This window comes from Oncorhynchus clarkii, chromosome 33, assembly GCF_045791955.1.
Source record: "Oncorhynchus clarkii lewisi isolate Uvic-CL-2024 chromosome 33, UVic_Ocla_1.0, whole genome shotgun sequence".
Classification (NCBI taxonomy): domain Eukaryota; kingdom Metazoa; phylum Chordata; class Actinopteri; order Salmoniformes; family Salmonidae; genus Oncorhynchus; species Oncorhynchus clarkii.
In genome coordinates, this window is record NC_092179.1 from 38,469,845 (window position 1) to 38,490,440 (window position 20,596).

At 40.6% G+C, this 20,596-nt stretch overlaps 2 protein-coding genes across 2 annotated transcripts in view; both read left to right on the top strand.

Moving 5' to 3' along the window:
- LOC139392874 (beta-2-microglobulin-like) overlaps positions 1–20,596 on the top strand; it is a 613,933-nt gene that overhangs the window by 486,320 nt on the left and 107,017 nt on the right. The gene's annotated exons all lie outside the window — the stretch shown is intronic.
- LOC139392880 (wnt inhibitory factor 1-like) overlaps positions 1–20,596 on the top strand; it is a 63,262-nt gene that overhangs the window by 42,270 nt on the left and 396 nt on the right. The window contains exons 8-9 of the mRNA XM_071141198.1: positions 4,061–4,156; positions 14,206–14,301. Coding sequence (XP_070997299.1) covers positions 4,061–4,156; positions 14,206–14,301 — 192 coding nt within the window. The remainder of the gene's footprint in view (positions 1–4,060; positions 4,157–14,205; positions 14,302–20,596) is intronic.

Genomic DNA, 20,596 nt, shown 5'->3' on the forward strand with positions numbered 1-20,596 from the left:
CAGAAGGGCGGGGCAGGCTGGTGATCTCCTGTTCCCAGTCAGAAGGGCAGGCTGGTGATCTCCAGTTCCCAGTCAGAAGGGCAGGCTGGTGATCTCCAGTTCCCAGTCAGAAAGGCAGGCTGGTGATCTCCAGTTCCCAGTCAGAAGGGCAGGCTGGTGATCTCCAGTTCCCAGTCAGAAGGGCAGGCTGGTGATCTCCAGTTCCCAGTCAGAAGGGCAGGCTGGTGATCTCCATTTCCCAGTCAGAAGGGCAGGCTGGTGATCTCCAGTTCCCAGTCAGAAGGGCAGGCTGGTGATCTCCAGTTCCCAGTCAGAAGGGCAGGCTGGTGATCTCCAGTTCCCAGTCAGAAGGGCAGGCTGGTGATCTCCAGTTCCCAGTCAGAAGGGCAGGCTGGTGATCTCCAGTTCCCAGTCAGAAGGGCAGGGCAGGCTGGTGATCTCCAGTTCCCAGTCAGAAGGGCAGGCTGGTGATCTTCAGTTCCCAGTCAGAAGGGCGGGAAAGGCTGGTGATCTCCAGTTCCCAGTCAGAAGGGCAGGCTGGTGATCTCCAGTTCCCAGTCAGAAGGGCAGGCTGGTGATCTCCATTTCCCAGTCAGAAGGGCAGGGCAGGCTGGTGATCTCCAGTTCCCAGTCAGAAGGGCAGGCTGGTGATCTCCAGTTCCCAGTCAGAAGGGCGGGGCAGGCTGGTCATCTCCAGTTCCCAGTCAGAAGGGCAGGCTGGTGATCTCTAGTTCCCAGTCAGAAGGGCAGGCTGGTGATCTCCAGTTCCCAGTCAGAAGGGCAGGCTGGTGATCTCCAGTTCCCAGTCAGAAGGGCAGGCTGGTGATCTCCAGTTCCCAGTCAGAAGGGCAGGCTGGTGATCTCCAGTTCCCAGTCAGAAGGCCAGGATGGTTATCTACAGTTCCCAGTCAGAAGGGCAGGCTGGTGATCTCCAGTTCCCAGTCAGAAGGGCAGGCTGGTCATATCCAGTTCCCAGTCAGAAGGGCAGGCTGGTGATCTCCAGTTCCCAGTCAGAAGGGCAGGCTGGTGATCTCCAGTTCCCAGTTAGAAGGGCGGGCTGGTGATCTCTAGTTCCCAGTCAGAAGGGCAGGCTGGTGATCTCCAGTTCCCAGTCAGAAGGGCAGGCTGGTGATCTCCAGTTCCCAGTCAGAAGGCCAGGCTGGTTATCTACAGTTCCCAGTCAGAAGGGCAGGCTGGTGATCTCCAGTTCCCAGTCAGAAGGGCAGGCTGGTGATCTCCAGTTCCCAGTCAGAAGGGTGGGGCAGGCTGGTCATCTCCAGTTCCCAGTCAGAAGGGCAGGCTGGTGATCTCTAGTTCCCAGTCAGAAGGGCAGGCTGGTGATCTCCAGTTCCCAGTCAGAATTGCAGGCTGGTGATCTCCAGTTCCCAGTCAGAAGGGCAGGCTGGTGATCTCCATTTCCCAGTCAGAAGGGCAGGCTGGTGATCTCCAGTTCCCAGTCAGAAGGCCAGGCTGGTGATCTACAGTTCCCAGTCAGAAGGGCAGGCTGGTGATCTCCAGTTCCCAGTCAGAAGGGCAGGCTGGTGATCTCCAGTTCCCAGTCAGAAGGGCAGGCTGGTGATCTCCAGTTCCCAGTCAGAAGGGCAGGGCAGGCTGGTGATCTCCAGTTCCCAGTCAGAAGGGCAGGCTGGTGATCTTCAGTTCCCAGTCAGAAGGGCGGGGAAGGCTGGTGATCTCCAGTTCCCAATCAGAAGCGCAGGCTGGTGATCTCCAGTTCCCAGTCAGAAGGGCAGGCTGGTGATCTCCAGTTCCCAGTCAGAAGGGCAGGGCAGGCTGGTGATCTCCAGTTCCCAGTCAGAAGGGCAGGCTGGTGATCTCCATTTCCCAGTCAGAAGGGCAGGGCAGGCTGGTGATCTCCAGTTCCCAGTCAGAAGGGCAGGCTGGTGATCTCCAGTTCCCAGTCAGAAGGGCGGGGCAGGCTGGTGATCTCCAGTTCCCAGTCAGAAGGGCAGGCTGGTGATCTCTAGTTCCCAGTCAGAAGGGCGGGCTGGTGATCTCTAGTTCCCAGTCAGAAGGGAAGGCTGGTAATCTCCAGTTCCCAGTCAGAAGGCCAGGCTGGTGATCTACAGTTCCCAGTCAGAAGGGCAGGCTGGTGATCTTCAGTTCCCAGTCAGAAGGGCAGGCTGGTGATGTCCTGTTCCCAGTCAGAAGGGCAGGCTGGTGATCTCCAGTTCCCAGTCAGAAGGGCAGGCTGGTGATCTCCAGTTCCCAGTCAGAAGGGCAGGCTGGTCATATCCAGTTCCCAGTCAGAAGGGCAGGCTGGTGATCTCCAGTTCCCAGTCAGAAGGGCGGGCTGGTGATCTCTAGTTCCCAGTCAGAAGGGCAGGCTGGTGATCTCCAGTTCCCAGTCAGAAGGGCAGGGCAGGCTGGTGAGCTCCAGTTCCCAGTCAGAAGGGCAGGCTGGTGGTCTCCAGTTCCCAGTCAGAAGGGCAGGCTGGTGAGCTCCAGTTCCCAGTCAGAAGGGCAGGCTGGTGGTCTCCAGTTCCCAGTCAGAAGGGAGGGGCAGGCTGGTGATCTCCAGTTCCCAGTCAGAAGGGCAGGCTGGCGGTGTACAGCCAAACAATGTAAAGACTTAAAACACAGCTAGTTTACATATCCCAAATGGCACCCTGTCCCCTATCGGGCCCTGGTCTAAACGAGTGCGCTCTGTAGGGAATAGGGTGCCATTTGGGACCGAGATAATATCAAAAGCACTTTTCAAACATAAAGAGCAGTTAATGCCGCCCTCTGACGGTAAACGATATCGCAGTAAGCCTCTGTGAAGTTTAAACAGGCTTTGATTGAACTCTGAGAACTTCTTTCTTATTTTCTTTCTCTCTCTCTCTCTCTCTCTCTCTCTCTCTCTCTCTCTCTCTCTCTCTCTCTCTCTCTGTCTCTCTTTCTCTCTCTCTCTCTCTGTCTTTCTCTCTCTCTCTCTCTCTCTCTCTCTCTCTCTCTGTCTCTCTTTCTCTCTGTCTTTCTCTCTCCGTGTGTCTCTCTCTCTCTCTCTGTCTTTCTCTCTCTGTCTTTCTCTCTCTGTGTCTCTCTCTGTGTCTCTCTCTGTCTCTCTCTCTCTCTCTCTCTCTCTCTCTCTCTCTCTCTGTCTCTCTTTCTCTCTGTCTTTCTCTCTCCGTGTGTGTCTCTCTCTCTCTGTCTTTCTCTCTCTGTCTGTCTCTCTCTGTGTCTCTCTCTGTGTCTCTCTCTCTCTCTCTCTCTCTCTCTCTCTCTCTCTCTCTCTCTCTCTCTCTCTCTCTCTCTCTCTCTGTCTTTCTCTCTCCGTGTGTCTCTCTCTCTCTCTCTCTGTCTTTCTCTCCCTGTGTCTCTCTCTCTCTCTCTGTCTCTGTCTCTGTCTCTTCCTCTCTCTCTCTCTGTCTGTCTGTCTGTCTGTCTGTCTGTCTGTCTGTCTGCCTGTCTGTCTGTCTCTCTTTCTCTCTCTCTCTCTCTCTCTCTCTCTCTCTCTCTCTCTCATTGTTTTCTTCCTAGCGTCCCCCCTGATTGTCTGTGCTCCAGGGATATATGAATGTCATTGATATGTGTGAGACTCAGGAAGAGGTTGATCTAATATGGAGGCGTTAACCTAATCTCTCAGACGTCTCTGCTCTCAGCGGGGAAACTGTGTTATTAAAAAGAGGTTGATTTCCTGTTTCCACCTCCACTTCTCTTACTGTCCATTTCTACCTCCGTTTGCGTCCCAAAATGCACCCTAATTCCCATAGGGCCCTGGTCAAAAGTAGTGCACTAAGTAGAGAATAGTGGATATACGATCACCTGTATTAAACCCCTGGGGGGGGGGGGGGGGGGGGGATCAGGGGTAATTGATCGTTTGACCCACAGAACGTCTTCCACACCGAAAGTAATGTACGTCTACAATATTATAATAAATATCAACTTGGGACAGTTTCCCGGAGCCAAGAAGAATCCTATTCCTAGACTTTAAAAAAAAAAGCATGTTAAATATAGATGTTCTTTTAGCCAAATCAGTAGGCTGAGGCCTTGGGTTAACTGTACAGTATAGACGAGTAGTACTCTACATGTGAGCCTGTCCTGTGTCTGTGTCGTCCAGGTAAATGTCTCCAGCCCTGCAGGAACGGAGGGAAATGCACTGGGAAAAACAAATGCAAATGTGACAAGGGTTTCCACGGCGACCTGTGTTCCAAGGGTAAGTCTAACCCCCACCCCGGACACGGCTCCCGCCTCGGGACGAACTGAGGGAATATAATGGAACACGTGACATGTAGTATGGAAGAATGTGACAGTGCCATGTTGTGTTTTGTATCATAAAGTCATGTTATCATGTGTCAGAATATGTATGTGTGTCTGATGATGTGTGTGTCTGACAATATGTGTCTCTGACAATATGTCTCTGACAATATGTCTCTGACAATATGTGTCTCTGACAATATGTGTCTCTGACAATGTGTGTCTCTGACAATATGTCTCTGACAATGTGTCTCTGACAATATGTGTCTCTGACAATATGTGTCTCTGACAATATGTCTCTGACAATGTGTCTCTGACAATATGTGTCTCTGACAATATGTGTCTCTGACAATATGTCTCTGACAATATGTCTCTGACAATATGTGTCTCTGACAATATGTCTCTGACAATATGTCTCTGACAATATGTCTCTGACAATGTGTCTCTGACAATGTGTCTCTGACAATATGTGTCTCTGATAATATGTGTCTCTGACAATATGTGTCTCTGACAATATGTGTCTCTGACAATATGTGTCTCTGACAATATGTCTCTGACAATATGTGTCTCTGACAATATGTCTCTGACAATGTGTCTCTGACAATATGTGTCTCTGACAATATGTCTCTGATAATATGTGTCTCTGACAATATGTATCTCTGACAAAATGTCTCTGACAATATGTCTCTGACAATATGTCTCTGACAATGTGTCTCTGACAATATGTCTCTGACAATGTGTCTCTGACAATGTGTCTCTGACAATATGTCTCTGATAATGTGTGTCTGACAATATGTGTCTCTGACAATATGTGTCTCTGACAATATGTATCTCTGACAATATGTATCTCTGACAATATGTATCTCTGACAATATGTCTCTGACAATATGTCTCTGACAATGTGTCTCTGACAATATGTCTCTGACAATATGTCTCTGACAATGTGTCTCTGACAATATGTGTCTCTGACAATATGTATCTCTGACAATATGTCTCTGACAATATGTCTCTGACAATGTGTCTCTGACAATGTGTCTCTGACAATATGTCTCTGATAATGTGTGTCTCTGATAATATGTCTCTGACAATATGTGTCTCTGACAATATGTCTCTGACAATGTGTGTCTCTGACAATATGTGTCTCTGACAATATGTGTCTCTGACAATATGTGTCTCTGACAATGTGTCTCTGACAATATGTCTCTGACAATATGTTTCTCTGACAATATGTCTCTGATAATGTGTCTCTGACAATATGTGTCTCTGACAATATGTCTCTGACAATATGTGTCTCTGACAATATGTGTCTCTGACAATGTGTGTCTCTGACAATATGTGTCTCTGACAATATGTCTCTGACAATATGTCTCTGACAATATGTCTCTGACAATATGTGTCTCTGACAATATGTCTCTGATAATGTGTCTCTGACAATATGTGTCTCTGACAATATGTCTCTGACAATATGTGTCTCTGACAATATGTGTCTCTGACAATGTGTGTCTCTGACAATATGTCTCTGACAATATGTCTCTGACAATATGTCTCTGACAATATGTGTCTCTGACAATATGTGTCTCTGACAATGTGTGTCTCTGACAATATGTCTCTGACAATGTGTCTCTGACAATATGTGTCTCTGACAATATGTGTCTCTGACAATATGTGTCTCTGACAATATGTCTCTGACAATGTGTCTCTGACAATATGTGTCTCTGACAATATGTCTCTGATAATATGTGTCTCTGACAATATGTGTCTCTGACAATATGTGTCTCTGACAATATGTTTCTGACAATATGTGTCTCTGACAATATGTCTCTGATAATGTGTCTCTGACAATATGTGTCTCTGACAATATGTGTCTCTGATAATGTGTCTCTGATAATATGTTTCTCTGACAATATGTCTCGGACAATATGTGTTTCTGACAATATGTCTCTGATAATGTGTCTCTGACCATATGTGTCTCTGACAATATGTGTCTCTGACAATATGTGTCTCTGACAATATGTGTCTCTGACAATGTGTCTCTGACAATATGTCTCTGACAATATGTTTCTCTGACAATATGTCTCTGATAATGTGTCTCTGACAATATGTGTCTCTGACAATATGTCTCTGACAATATGTGTCTCTGACAATATGTGTCTCTGACAATGTGTGTCTCTGACAATATGTCTCTGACAATATGTGTCTCTGAAAATATGTGTCTCTGACAATGTGTCTCTGACAATATGTCTCTGATAATGTGTGTCTCTGATAATATGTCTCTGACAATATGTGTCTCTGACAATATGTCTCTGACAATGTGTGTCTCTGACAATATGTGTCTCTGACAATATGTGTCTCTGACAATGTGTCTCTGACAATATGTCTCTGACAATATGTGTCTCTGACAATATGTCTCTGATAATGTGTCTCTGACAATATGTGTCTCTGACAATATGTCTCTGACAATATGTGTCTCTGACAATATGTGTCTCTGACAATGTGTGTCTCTGACAATATGTGTCTCTGACAATATGTCTCTGACAATATGTCTCTGACAATATGTGTCTCTGACAATATGTGTCTCTGACAATGTGTGTCTCTGACAATATGTCTCTGACAATGTGTCTCTGACAATATGTGTCTCTGACAATATGTGTCTCTGACAATATGTGTCTCTGACAATATGTCTCTGACAATATGTGTCTGACAATATGTCTCTGACAATGTGTCTCTGACAATATGTGTCTCTGACAATATGTCTCTGATAATATGTGTCTCTGACAATATGTGTCTCTGACAATATGTGTCTCTGACAATATGTGTCTCTGACAATATGTTTCTGACAATATGTGTCTCTGACAATATGTCTCTGATAATGTGTCTCTGACAATATATGTCTCTGACAATATGTGTCTCTGATAATGTGTCTCTGATAATATGTTTCTCTGACAATATGTCTCTGACAATATGTGTCTCTGACAATATGTCTCTGATAATGTGTCTCTGACCATATGTGTCTCTGACAATGTGTCTCTGACAATGTGTCTCTGATAATATGTTTCTCTGACAATATGTCTCTGATAATGTGTCTCTGACAATATGTGTCTCTGACAATATGTCTCTGACAATGTGTCTCTGACAATATGTGTCTCTGACAATATGTCTCTGATAATATGTGTCTCTGACAATATGTGTCTCTGACAATATGTGTCTCTGACAATATGTTTCTGACAATATGTGTCTCTGACAATATGTCTCTGATAATGTGTCTCTGACAATATGTGTCTCTGACAATATGTGTCTCTGATAATGTGTCTCTGATAATATGTTTCTCTGACAATATGTCTCGGACAATATGTGTTTCTGACAATATGTCTCTGATAATGTGTCTCTGACCATATGTGTCTCTGACAATATGTGTCTCTGACAATATGTGTCTCTGACAATATGTGTCTCTGACAATGTGTCTCTGACAATATGTCTCTGACAATATGTTTCTCTGACAATATGTCTCTGATAATGTGTCTCTGACAATATGTGTCTCTGACAATATGTCTCTGACAATATGTGTCTCTGACAATATGTGTCTCTGACAATGTGTGTCTCTGACAATATGTCTCTGACAATATGTGTCTCTGAAAATATGTGTCTCTGACAATGTGTCTCTGACAATATGTCTCTGATAATGTGTGTCTCTGATAATATGTCTCTGACAATATGTGTCTCTGACAATATGTCTCTGACAATGTGTGTCTCTGACAATATGTGTCTCTGACAATATGTGTCTCTGACAATGTGTCTCTGACAATATGTCTCTGACAATATGTGTCTCTGACAATATGTCTCTGATAATGTGTCTCTGACAATATGTGTCTCTGACAATATGTCTCTGACAATATGTGTCTCTGACAATATGTGTCTCTGACAATGTGTGTCTCTGACAATATGTGTCTCTGACAATATGTCTCTGACAATATGTCTCTGACAATATGTGTCTCTGACAATATGTGTCTCTGACAATGTGTGTCTCTGACAATATGTCTCTGACAATGTGTCTCTGACAATATGTGTCTCTGACAATATGTGTCTCTGACAATATGTGTCTCTGACAATATGTCTCTGACAATATGTGTCTGACAATATGTCTCTGACAATGTGTCTCTGACAATATGTGTCTCTGACAATATGTCTCTGATAATATGTGTCTCTGACAATATGTGTCTCTGACAATATGTGTCTCTGACAATATGTGTCTCTGACAATATGTTTCTGACAATATGTGTCTCTGACAATATGTCTCTGATAATGTGTCTCTGACAATATATGTCTCTGACAATATGTGTCTCTGATAATGTGTCTCTGATAATATGTTTCTCTGACAATATGTCTCTGACAATATGTGTCTCTGACAATATGTCTCTGATAATGTGTCTCTGACCATATGTGTCTCTGACAATGTGTCTCTGACAATGTGTCTCTGATAATATGTTTCTCTGACAATATGTCTCTGATAATGTGTCTCTGACAATATGTGTCTCTGACAATATGTCTCTGACAATATGTGTCTCTGACAATATGTGTCTCTGACAATGTGTGTCTCTGACAATATGTCTCTGACAATATGTGTCTCTGAAAATATGTGTCTCTGACAATGTGTCTCTGACAATATGTCTCTGATAATGTGTGTCTCTGATAATATGTCTCTGACAATATGTGTCTCTGACAATATGTCTCTGACAATGTGTGTCTCTGACAATATGTGTCTCTGACAATATGTGTCTCTGACAATGTGTCTCTGACAATATGTCTCTGACAATATGTGTCTCTGACAATATGTCTCTGATAATGTGTCTCTGACAATATGTGTCTCTGACAATATGTCTCTGACAATATGTGTCTCTGACAATATGTGTCTCTGACAATGTGTGTCTCTGACAATATGTGTCTCTGACAATATGTCTCTGACAATATGTCTCTGACAATATGTGTCTCTGACAATATGTGTCTCTGACAATGTGTGTCTCTGACAATATGTCTCTGACAATGTGTCTCTGACAATATGTGTCTCTGACAATATGTGTCTCTGACAATATGTGTCTCTGACAATATGTCTCTGACAATATGTGTCTGACAATATGTCTCTGACAATGTGTCTCTGACAATATGTGTCTCTGACAATATGTCTCTGATAATATGTGTCTCTGACAATATGTGTCTCTGACAATATGTGTCTCTGACAATATGTGTCTCTGACAATATGTTTCTGACAATATGTGTCTCTGACAATATGTCTCTGATAATGTGTCTCTGACAATATATGTCTCTGACAATATGTGTCTCTGATAATGTGTCTCTGATAATATGTTTCTCTGACAATATGTCTCTGACAATATGTGTCTCTGACAATATGTCTCTGATAATGTGTCTCTGACCATATGTGTCTCTGACAATATGTGTCTCTGACAATATGTGTCTCTGACAATGTGTGTCTCTGACAATATGTCTCTGACAATGTGTCTCTGACAATATGTGTCTCTGACAATATGTGTCTCTGACAATATGTCTCTGACAATGTGTCTCTGACAATATGTGTCTCTGACAATATGTGTCTCTGACAATATGTCTCTGACAATATGTCTCTGACAATATGTGTCTCTGACAATATGTCTCTGACAATATGTCTCTGACAATATGTCTCTGACAATGTGTCTCTGACAATGTGTCTCTGACAATATGTGTCTCTGATAATATGTGTCTCTGACAATATGTGTCTCTGACAATATGTGTCTCTGACAATATGTGTCTCTGACAATATGTCTCTGACAATATGTGTCTCTGACAATATGTCTCTGACAATGTGTCTCTGACAATATGTGTCTCTGACAATATGTCTCTGATAATATGTGTCTCTGACAGTATGTATCTCTGACAAAATGTCTCTGACAATATGTCTCTGACAATATGTCTCTGACAATGTGTCTCTGACAATATGTCTCTGACAATGTGTCTCTGACAATGTGTCTCTGACAATATGTCTCTGATAATGTGTGTCTGACAATATGTGTCTCTGACAATATGTGTCTCTGACAATATGTATCTCTGACAATATGTATCTCTGACAATATGTATCTCTGACAATATGTCTCTGACAATATGTCTCTGACAATGTGTCTCTGACAATATGTCTCTGACAATATGTCTCTGACAATGTGTCTCTGACAATATGTGTCTCTGACAATATGTATCTCTGACAATATGTCTCTGACAATATGTCTCTGACAATGTGTCTCTGACAATGTGTCTCTGACAATATGTCTCTGATAATGTGTGTCTCTGATAATATGTCTCTGACAATATGTGTCTCTGACAATATGTCTCTGACAATGTGTGTCTCTGACAATATGTGTCTCTGACAATATGTGTCTCTGACAATATGTGTCTCTGACAATGTGTCTCTGACAATATGTCTCTGACAATATGTTTCTCTGACAATATGTCTCTGATAATGTGTCTCTGACAATATGTGTCTCTGACAATATGTCTCTGACAATATGTGTCTCTGACAATATGTGTCTCTGACAATGTGTGTCTCTGACAATATGTTACTCTGACAATATGTCTCTGACAATATGTCTCTGACAATATGTCTCTGACAATATGTGTCTCTGACAATATGTGTCTCTGACAATGTGTGTCTCTGACAATATGTCTCTGACAATGTGTCTCTGACAATATGTGTCTCTGACAATATGTGTCTCTGACAATATGTTTCTGACAATATGTCTCTGATAATGTGTCTCTGACAATATGTGTCTCTGACAATATGTCTCTGACAATATGTGTCTCTGACAATATGTGTCTCTGACAATGTGTGTCTCTGACAATATGTTACTCTGACAATATGTCTCTGACAATATGTCTCTGACAATATGTCTCTGACAATATGTGTCTCTGACAATATGTGTCTCTGACAATGTGTGTCTCTGACAATATGTCTCTGACAATATGTCTCTGACAATATGTGTCTCTGACAATATGTCTCTGACAATGTGTCTCTGACAATATGTGTCTCTGACAATATGTCTCTGATAATATGTGTCTCTGACAATATGTATCTCTGACAAAATGTCTCTGACAATATGTCTCTGACAATATGTCTCTGACAATGTGTCTCTGACAATATGTCTCTGACAATGTGTCTCTGACAATGTGTCTCTGACAATATGTCTCTGATAATGTGTGTCTGACAATATGTGTCTCTGACAATATGTGTCTCTGACAATATGTATCTCTGACAATATGTATCTCTGACAATATGTATCTCTGACAATATGTGTCTCTGACAATATGTATCTCTGACAATATGTCTCTGACAATATGTCTCTGACAATATGTCTCTGACAATGTGTCTCTGACAATATGTCTCTGACAATGTGTCTCTGACAATATGTGTCTCTGACAATATGTATCTCTGACAATATGTCTCTGACAATATGTCTCTGACAATGTGTCTCTGACAATGTGTCTCTGACAATATTTCTCTGATAATGTGTGTCTCTGATAATATGTCTCTGACAATATGTGTCTCTGACAATATGTCTCTGACAATGTGTGTCTCTGACAATATGTGTCTCTGACAATATGTCTCTGATAATGTGTGTCTCTGATAATATGTCTCTGACAATATGTTTCTCTGACAATATGTCTCTGATAATGTGTCTCTGACAATATGTGTCTCTGACAATATGTCTCTGACAATATGTGTCTCTGACAATATGTGTCTCTGACAATGTGTGTCTCTGACAATATGTGTCTCTGACAATATGTCTCTGACAATATGTCTCTGACAATATGTGTCTCTGAAAATATGTGTCTCTGACAATGTGTCTCTGACAATATGTCTCTGATAATGTGTGTCTCTGATAATATGTCTCTGACAATATGTGTCTCTGACAATATGTCTCTGACAATGTGTGTCTCTGACAATATGTGTCTCTGACAATATGTGTCTCTGACAATATGTGTCTCTGACAATGTGTCTCTGACAATATGTCTCTGACAATATGTGTCTCTGACAATATGTCTCTGATAATGTGTCTCTGACAATATGTGTCTCTGACAATATGTCTCTGACAATATGTGTCTCTGACAATATGTGTCTCTGACAATGTGTGTCTCTGACAATATGTCTCTGACAATATGTCTCTGACAATATGTCTCTGACAATATGTGTCTCTGACAATATGTGTCTCTGACAATGTGTGTCTCTGACAATGTGTCTCTGACAATATGTGTCTCTGACAATATGTGTCTCTGACAATATGTGTCTCTGACAATATGTCTCTGACAATATGTCTCTGACAATATGTGTCTCTGACAATATGTCTCTGACAATGTGTCTCTGACAATATGTGTCTCTGACAATATGTCTCTGATAATATGTGTCTCTGACAATATGTGTCTCTGACAATATGTGTCTCTGACAATATGTGTCTCTGACAATATGTCTCTGACAATGTGTCTCTGACAATATGTGTCTCTGACAATATGTCTCTGATAATATGTGTCTCTGACAATATGTGTCTCTGACAATATGTGTCTCTGACAATATGTGTCTCTGACAATATGTTTCTGACAATATGTGTCTCTGACAATATGTCTCTGATAATGTGTCTCTGACAATATGTGTCTCTGACAATATGTGTCTCTGATAATGTGTCTCTGATAATATGTTTCTCTGACAATATGTCTCGGACAATATGTGTCTCTGACAATATGTCTCTGATAATGTGTCTCTGACCATATGTGTCTCTGACAATATGTGTCTCTGACAATATGTGTCTCTGACAATATGTGTCTCTGACAATGTGTCTCTGACAATATGTCTCTGACAATATGTTTCTCTGACAATATGTCTCTGATAATGTGTCTCTGACAATATGTGTCTCTGACAATATGTCTCTGACAATATGTGTCTCTGACAATATGTGTCTCTGACAATGTGTGTCTCTGACAATATGTGTCTCTGACAATATGTCTCTGACAATATGTCTCTGACAATATGTGTCTCTGAAAATATGTGTCTCTGACAATGTGTCTCTGACAATATGTCTCTGATAATGTGTGTCTCTGATAATATGTCTCTGACAATATGTGTCTCTGACAATATGTCTCTGACAATGTGTGTCTCTGACAATATGTGTCTCTGACAATATGTGTCTCTGACAATATGTGTCTCTGACAATGTGTCTCTGACAATATGTCTCTGACAATATGTGTCTCTGACAATATGTCTCTGATAATGTGTCTCTGACAATATGTGTCTCTGACAATATGTCTCTGACAATATGTGTCTCTGACAATATGTGTCTCTGACAATATGTGTCTCTGACAATATGTCTCTGACAATATGTCTCTGACAATATGTGTCTCTGACAATATGTGTCTCTGACAATGTGTGTCTCTGACAATATGTCTCTGACAATGTGTCTCTGACAATATGTGTCTCTGACAATATGTGTCTCTGACAATATGTGTCTCTGACAATATGTCTCTGACAATATGTCTCTGACAATATGTGTCTGACAATATGTCTCTGACAATGTGTCTCTGACAATATGTGTCTCTGACAATATGTCTCTGATAATATGTGTCTCTGACAATATGTGTCTCTGACAATATGTGTCTCTGACAATATGTTTCTGACAATATGTGTCTCTGACAATATGTCTCTGATAATGTGTCTCTGACAATATATGTCTCTGACAATATGTGTCTCTGATAATGTGTCTCTGATAATATGTTTCTCTGACAATATGTCTCTGACAATATGTGTCTCTGACAATATGTCTCTGATAATGTGTCTCTGACCATATGTGTCTCTGACAATATGTGTCTCTGACAATATGTGTCTCTGACAATATGTGTCTGACAATGTGTGTCTCTGACAATGTGTGTATCCTGACTGTGTGTGTGTGTGTGTGTGTGTGTGTGTGTGTGTGTGTGTGTGTGCAGCTGTCTGTGAGCCCAGCTGTGGAGCCCATGGGACCTGTGTGGAACCCAACAAGTGCCTGTGTAAGGAGGGCTGGCACGGACGCCACTGTAACAAGAGTGAGTTTAATAACACTGTAGCAGAGTGAGTTTAGTGGTTTAGTAACACTGTAGTAGAGTGAGTTTAGTAACACTGTAATAGAGTGAGTTTAGTAACACTGTAGTAGAGTGAGTTTAGTGGTTTAGTAACACTGTAGTAGAGTGAGTTTAGTGGTTTAGTAACACTGTAATAGAGTGAGTTTAGTAACACTGTACTAGAGTGAGTTTAGTAACACTGTAGTAGAGTGAGTTTTGTAACACTGTGGTAGAGTGAGTTTAGTAACACTGTAGTAGAGTGAGTTTAGTAACACTGTATTAGAGTGAGTTTAGTAACACTGTAGTAGAGTGAGTTTAGTGGTTTAGTAACACTGTAATAGAGTGAGTTTAGTGGTTTAGTAACACTGTAGTAGAGTGAGTTTAGTAACACTGTAGTAGAGTGAGTTTAGTAACACTGTAGTAGAGTGAGTTTAGTAACACTGTAATAGAGTGAGTTTAGTAACACTGTAATAGAGTGAGTTTAATAACACTGTAGTAGAGTGAGTTTAGTAACACTGTAATAGAGTGAGTTTAGTAGCACTGTAATAGAGTGAGTTTAGTAACACTGTAGTAGAGTGAGTTTAGTGGTTTAATAACACTGTAGTAGAGTGAGTTTAGTAGCACTGTAGTAGAGTGAGTTTAGTGGTTTAGTAACACTGTAATAGAGTGAGTTTAGTAGCACTGTAATAGAGTGAGTTTAGTGGTTTAGTAACACTGTAGTAGAGTGAGTTTAGTGGTTTAGTAACACTGTAATAGAGTGAGTTTAGTAACACTGTAATAGAGTGAGTTTAATAACACTGTAATAGAGTGAGTTTAGTAACACTGTAGTAGAGTGAGTTTAGTGGTTTAGTAACACTGTAATAGAGTGAGTTTAGTGGTTTAGTACCACTGTAATAGTGTGAGTTTAGTGGTTTAGTACCACTGTAGTAGAGTGAGTTTAGTAGCACTGTAGTAGAGTGAGTTTAGTAACACTGTAATAGAGTGAGTTTAGTGGTTTAGTACCACTGTAATAGAGTGAGTTTAGTAAAGCCGTAATAGAGTGAGTTTAGTAACACTGTAATATAGTGAGTTTAGTGGTTTAGTAACACTGTAGTAGAGTGAGTTCAGTGGTTTAGTAACACTGTAGTAGAGTGAGTTTAGTGGTTTAGTAACACTGTAACAAGAGTGAGTTTAGTAACACTGTAATAGAGTGAGTTTAGTAACACTGTAGTAGAGTGAGTTTAGTGGTTTAGTAACACTGTAGTAGAGTGAGTTTAGTGGTTTAGTAACACTGTAGTAGAGTGAGTTTAGTGGTTTAGTAACACTGTAATAGAGTGAGTTTAGTAACACTGTAATAGAGTGAGTTTAGTAACACTGTAGTAGAGTGAGTTTAGTGGTTTAGTAACACTGTAGTAGAGTGAGTATAGTGATTTAGTAACACTGTAATAGAGTGAGTTTAGTAACACTGTAGTAGAGTGAGTTTAGTAACACTGTAATAGAGTGAGTTTAGTGGTTTAGTAACACTGTAGTATAGTGAGTTTAGTAACACTGTAATAGAGTGAGTTTAGTAACACTGTAGTAGAGTGAGTTTAGTAACACTGTAATAGAGTGAGTTTAGTAACACTGTAGTAGAGTGAGTTTAGTAACACTGTAATAGAGTGAGTTTAGTAACACTGTAATAGAGTGAGTTTAGTAACAATGTAGTAGAGTGAGTTTAGTAACACTGTAGTAGAGTGAGTTTAGTAACACTGTAGTAGAGTGAGTTTAGTAACACTGTAGTAGAGTGAGTTTAGTAACACTGTAGTAGAGTGAGTTTAGTAACACTGTAATAGAGTGAGTTTAGTGGTTTAGTAACACTGTAGTAGAGTGAGTTTAGTAACACTGTAGTAGAGTGAGTTTAGTAACACTGTAGTAGAGTGAGTTTAGTAACACTGTAGTAGAGTGAGTTTAGTAACACTGTAATAGAGTGAGTTTAGTGGTTTAGTAACACTGTAGTAGAGTGAGTTTAGTAACACTGTAATAGAGTGAGTTTAGTAACACTGTAGTAGAGTGAGTTTAGTAACACTGTAATAGAGTGAGTTTAGTAACACTGTAATAGAGTGAGTTTAGTAACACTGTAATAGAGTGAGTTTAGTAACACTGTAGTAGAGTGAGTTTAGTGGTTTAGTAACACTGTAGTAGAGTGAGTTTAGTGGTTTAGTAACACTGTAATAGAGTGAGTTTAGTAACACTGTAGTAGAGTGAGTTTAGTAACACTGTAGTAGAGTGAGTTTTGTAACACTGTGGTAGAGTGAGTTTAGTAACACTGTAGTAGAGTGAGTTTAGTAACACTGTAGTAGAGTGAGTTTAGTAACACTGTAATAGAGTGAGTTTAGTGGTTTAGTAACACTGTAGTAGAGTGAGTTTAGTAACACTGTAGTAGAGTGAGTTTAGTAACACTGTAGTAGAGTGAGTTTAGTAACACTGTAATAGAGTGAGTTTAGTAACACTGTAATAGAGTGAGTTTAATAACACTGTAGTAGAGTGAGTTTAGTAACACTGTAATAGAGTGAGTTTAGTAGCACTGTAATAGAGTGAGTTTAGTAACACTGTAGTAGAGTGAGTTTAGTGGTTTAATAACACTGTAGTAGAGTGAGTTTAGTAGCACTGTAGTAGAGTGAGTTTAGTAACACTGTAGTAGAGTGAGTTTAGTGGTTTAGTAACACTGTAATAGAGTGAGTTTAGTAGCACTGTAATAGAGTGAGTTTAGTGGTTTAGTAACACTGTAGTAGAGTGAGTTTAGTGGTTTAGTAACACTGTAATAGAGTGAGTTTAGTAACACTGTAATAGAGTGAGTTTAGTAACACTGTAATAGAGTGAGTTTAGTAACACTGTAGTAGAGTGAGTTTAGTGGTTTAGTAACACTGTAATAGAGTGAGTTTAGTGGTTTAGTACCACTGTAATAGTGTGAGTTTAGTGGTTTAGTACCACTGTAGTAGAGTGAGTTTAGTAGCACTGTAGTAGAGTGAGTTTAGTAACACTGTAATAGAGTGAGTTTAGTGGTTTAGTACCACTGTAATAGAGTGAGTTTAGTAAAGCCGTAATAGAGTGAGTTTAGTAACACTGTAATATAGTGAGTTTAGTGGTTTAGTAACACTGTAGTAGAGTGAGTTCAGTGGTTTAGTAACACTGTAGTAGAGTGAGTTTAGTGGTTTAGTAACACTGTAACAAGAGTGAGTTTAGTAACACTGTAATAGAGTGAGTTTAGTAACACTGTAGTAGAGTGAGTTTAGTGGTTTAGTAACACTGTAGTAGAGTGAGTTTAGTGGTTTAGTAACACTGTAGTAGAGTGAGTTTAGTGGTTTAGTAACACTGTAATAGAGTGAGTTTAGTAACACTGTAGTAGAGTGAGTTTAGTGGTTTAGTAACACTGTAGTAGAGTGAGTATAGTGATTTAGTAACACTGTAATAGAGTGAGTTTAGTAACACTGTAGTAGAGTGAGTTTAGTAACACTGTAATAGAGTGAGTTTAGTGGTTTAGTAACACTGTAGTATAGTGAGTTTAGTAACACTGTAATAGAGTGAGTTTAGTAACACTGTAGTAGAGTGAGTTTAGTAACACTGTAATAGAGTGAGTTTAGTAACACTGTAGTAGAGTGAGTTTAGTAACACTGTAATAGAGTGAGTTTAGTAACACTGTAATAGAGTGAGTTTAGTAACAATGTAGTAGAGTGAGTTTAGTAACACTGTAGTAGAGTGAGTTTAGTAACACTGTAGTAGAGTGAGTTTAGTAACACTGTAGTAGAGTGAGTTTAGTAACACTGTAGTAGAGTGAGTTTAGTAACACTGTAATAGAGTGAGTTTAGTGGTTTAGTAACACTGTAGTAGAGTGAGTTTAGTAACACTGTAGTAGAGTGAGTTTAGTAACACTGTAGTAGAGTGAGTTTAGTAACACTGTAGTAGAGTGAGTTTAGTAACACTGTAATAGAGTGAGTTTAGTGGTTTAGTAACACTGTAGTAGAGTGAGTTTAGTAACACTGTAATAGAGTGAGTTTAGTAACACTGTAGTAGAGTGAGTTTAGTAACACTGTAATAGAGTGAGTTTAGTAACACTGTAATAGAGTGAGTTTAGTAACACTGTAATAGAGTGAGTTTAGTAACACTGTAGTAGAGTGAGTTTAGTGGTTTAGTAACACTGTAGTAGAGTGAGTTTAGTGGTTTAGTAACACTGTAATAGAGTGAGTTTAGTAACACTGTAGTAGAGTGAGTTTAGTAACACTGTAATAGAGTGAGTTTAGTGGTTTAGTAACACTGTAGTATAGTGAGTTTAGTAACACTGTAATAGAGTGAGTTTAGTAACACTGTAGTAGAGTGAGTTTAGTAACACTGTAATAGAGTGAGTTTAGTGGTTTAGTAACACTGTAGTAGAGTGAGTTTAGTAACACTGTAGTAGAGTGAGTTTAGTAACACTGTAGTAGAGTGAGTTTAGTAACACTGTAGTAGAGTGAGTTTAGTAACACTGTAATAGAGTGAGTTTAGTGGTTTAGTAACACTGTAGTAGAGTGAGTTTAGTAACACTGTAATAGAGTGAGTTTAGTAACACTGTAGTAGAGTGAGTTTAGTAACACTGTAATAGAGTGAGTTTAGTAACACTGTAATAGAGTGAGTTTAGTAACACTGCAGTAGAGTGAGTTTAGTAACACTGTAGTAGAGTGAGTTTAGTAACACTGTAGTAGAGTGAGTTTAGTAACACTGTAGTAGAGTGAGTTTAGTAACACTGTAGTAGAGTGAGTTTAGTAACACTGTAATAGAGTGAGTTTAGTGGTTTAGTAACACTGTAGTAGAGTGAGTTTAGTAACACTGTAGTAGAGTGAGTTTAGTAACACTGTAGTAGAGTGAGTTTAGTAACACTGTAATAGAGTGAGTTTAGTGGTTTAGTAACACAATCACATTACAAATCTGCGTCCCTAATACCCCCCCTCATAAAGCCACTTTCCCAAGGTGGCATCCCAAATGGCACCCTATTCCCTACATAGTGCAGTACTTTTGATGAGGGTTAATAGTGCTCTGAGCGCCATGTAGGGAATAGGGTTCCATTTGGGATGTAGCCCTGGCAGTCGACTGCCACCTGTAGGGTGATGGATCACATGTAATCCCACGGTAACGCAACACCACAGTGATTTAGGCTGTCCTTATTGGGCACCCTATTCCCAATATATATATATATATATAGTGCACCACGTTCGACCAGAGCAGTATGAGTCCTGGTGGTAATTAGTGTACCATAGGCCAGGGAATAGGGTAACTCAACACTACGCTGACTTGGGTTCAGCTCATAGAAGTATGAATGAAGAAGAGGCTCGGGCTCTGAGAAGCTCAGCATGAATGAAGAAGAGGCTTGGGCTCTGAGAAGCTCAGCATTGAATGAAGAAGAGGCTCGGGCTCTGAGAAGCTCAGCATGAATGAAGAAGAGGCTTGGGCTCTGAGAAGCTCAGCATTGAATGAAGAAGAGGCTTGGGCTCTGAGAAGCTCAGCATGAATGAAGAAGAGGCTTGGGCTCTGAGAAGCTCAGCATGAATGAAGAAGAGGCTCGGGCTCTGAGCAGCTCAACTCCACTCTATACTTTGAGATGTTAGTTTCTCTGCTGTTCGTTGAGCCTCTGAGGAAAACACCAGGCCAGATGTTTGGGCTCCCGAGTGGCGCTGCGGTCTAAAGGCACTGCGTCTCAGTGCTAGAGGTGTCACTACAGACACCCTGGTTCGAATCCAGGCTGTACCACAACCGGCCATGATTGGGAGTCCCATAGGGCTGCGCTCGATCGGGTTTGGCCCGATGTAGGCCGTCATTATTAAATAAGAATTCTTAACTGACTTGCCTAGTTAAATAAAAGGTTAAATAAAAGGTTAAATAAAAGGTTAAATAAAAGGTTAAATAAAAGGTTAAATAAAAGGTTAAATAAAAGGTTAAATAAAAGGTTAAATAAAAGGTTAAATAAAAGGTTAAATAAAAGGTTAAATAAAAGGTTAAATAAAAATAAACACATCTGCAACATATCAGATCACACACACACACACACACACACACACACACACACACACACACACACACACACACACACACACACACACACACACACACACACACACACACACACAAAGGCTACTTACTTCTTGGTGTTTGTTTGGTGTTAGGTCATTAGCGGTCATTAGTCTCGTTGATTTGGTTCCAGATCAGAACAGAGGCTTATAAACACTAGAAACAATAGGAAAACATGACTAGTGGTGAGTGATGCTCCCCTCAGGGCCTCTACCTTCCACCTTCC